This window comes from Octopus bimaculoides, chromosome 3 (assembly GCF_001194135.2).
Source record: "Octopus bimaculoides isolate UCB-OBI-ISO-001 chromosome 3, ASM119413v2, whole genome shotgun sequence".
NCBI classification, from domain to species: domain Eukaryota; kingdom Metazoa; phylum Mollusca; class Cephalopoda; order Octopoda; family Octopodidae; genus Octopus; species Octopus bimaculoides.
The window spans coordinates 94,681,520-94,683,519 of record NC_068983.1 but is presented as its reverse complement, the minus strand read 5'-3'; the positions used below and the strand labels follow the sequence as shown (position 1 = coordinate 94,683,519).

Sequence of the window (2,000 nt, the reverse complement as noted above, 5' to 3'; positions counted from 1 at the left end):
ATAATACATCCAACTTCCTCCAAGTTAGTCAATTCCACTGACAAAATATTAGTCATGCAAAGGCTACCCTAGAAGACATTTGTCCAAGGTGCTATGCATTGATAGAGCCAGGTGGTTGTAAACCAAGCTTCTTTACCCTATTACTATGTATTTACATTACTGCTTGGTTAGTTGATTTCTGTAAAAAAATAACACATATTTTAAATAAAAAATGAAATAATTTTATTCACTAATTGCATTAATTTATCATATGACATCAATAATGGTATTAAATAATTGATCATAGTATCAAATTGATATAGTTAACAAAAATGCACACTATATTTTGTTATTTCTCATATGTTTCAATCTTTTTCATATTGCAGGTCGCTTTTATACAAAAATTGGCAAAGTTTGAAGACATACCAAACAAAAACAAGATGTTGGTCAATTCACAGTTCAACCTACTTTTTGAAAATTCTGAGATAGAGAAACGGTTCAACCAACTAATTGAGCATCGATGTCCGTCTTGCCTGCCTAATAAACAAACGGAATATAAGTTTAGCATGCTTCGTTCACATCTTAGAAATGTACACAAACTATATTATTGTGATCTGTGTGTGCAACATTTAAAAGTATGACTCCTTTTATTCAAATCTTTCTTATTTATTTATTTATCGAAAGCAAAATTGATCCTAAATTATCTTGTATGAGTTTTTTAAGACTGAGGAGGATGATCCTACTTTTGTAATATATATAATACTTTTTAGATGAATGTCTACTTGTTAATCTGTCTGCTTTTCTATAGTATTGTGGGTTAGCTGGGTCCAGTATACAGTACCTTAACATCTATCTGAATCCAGTATTATTTTATGAAAAGCATAACCGTCTGACTGTGTCCAAGTCTTTCTTGGTTTACTATCTTAAATAACCCATGTCATCATCTTATGAGATTTCTTCACTCAGCAAATGCTGTTTATACGTATTGTGTGTGCAACACATTGGAATATATTGATCAATGGTTTTTATATTTACTCAACTTGCTTTTATTTGTTTCTTAAGTCCATTGTGAAAATCTTCCCTGGTGTGCTTTTATTGTTAAAATTCTTTTGTCATGTAGCATCACAAATAATAATAATATGGATCTTATAGTGCAAAGACTGATGGAAGTAGCCATTTCAAACTTGAGACTCTATACTAGTGCTTCTCAAAGTGAGTGGTACCACTCCCAGAGGGACAATGGGAATCTATATATATAAAAATGAGAATGTGTGCGTCTGTCTGTCTGCCTGTCTGTGTGTGTGTGTGTGTGTGTTTCACTAAAACTCAAGAACTACTCAACCAATTTCATTCAAATTTTACACATGCCTTACTTAGGGTCCGGTTGTGTTTTAGTCAAAAAAAATGTTTAACTTCTTGCATAGTTTGAGCCCACAGCAACATATTTCCTCCCCTATTTAAGTATTACGTGTCAAAAGTGAAACAAAAACACTCATGTCAAATACTTTCACTTTAATGGTTTCAGAGAGAGAGATGTATATGTATACATGTATACATATACATGTATATGTACACGTATATGTATAGATATATATATAGAGATATAGATCTATATGCATACATGTATATGTATACATATGTGTAGATGTATATATATAGATGTACATGTAATATGTACACATATATACATGCATACAGATATCTATACATATATACACTCACGCACACACACATACACACAAACGCACACATTCGTCATTTGTTTTTTTATCCAAAACTATGTAAAAAGTACTGAATGGATCTTTATGAAATTTGGAAATTATATTCTATGCATAACGGCCATAACCACCATGAAAATTCATATATTTTTGATGTTGATGAAATTTTAACCATACAGATTACACACAAATAAAGTAATATTTCTAAAATTTCTTCTTAGAAGTTACAAAGACCCCTTCATGGGGACTTCACACCTACAATTTAGTCATTTTTCCTAAGCAAAGACGAATACAGTTGTACTA

The 2,000-nt window shown here is 31.1% G+C and overlaps 1 protein-coding gene across 1 annotated transcript in view; it reads left to right on the top strand.

The window, feature by feature from the left end:
- The first annotated feature begins 145 nt into the window (after positions 1 to 145).
- The window catches only part of LOC106875385 (E3 ubiquitin-protein ligase ZNF598), an 18,806-nt gene continuing 16,951 nt past the window's right edge, over positions 146 to 2,000 (top strand). The window contains exons 1-2 of the mRNA XM_052966766.1: positions 146 to 166; positions 366 to 614. Of these exons, the coding sequence (XP_052822726.1) occupies positions 146 to 166; positions 366 to 614 (270 nt within the window). The remainder of the gene's footprint in view (positions 167 to 365; positions 615 to 2,000) is intronic.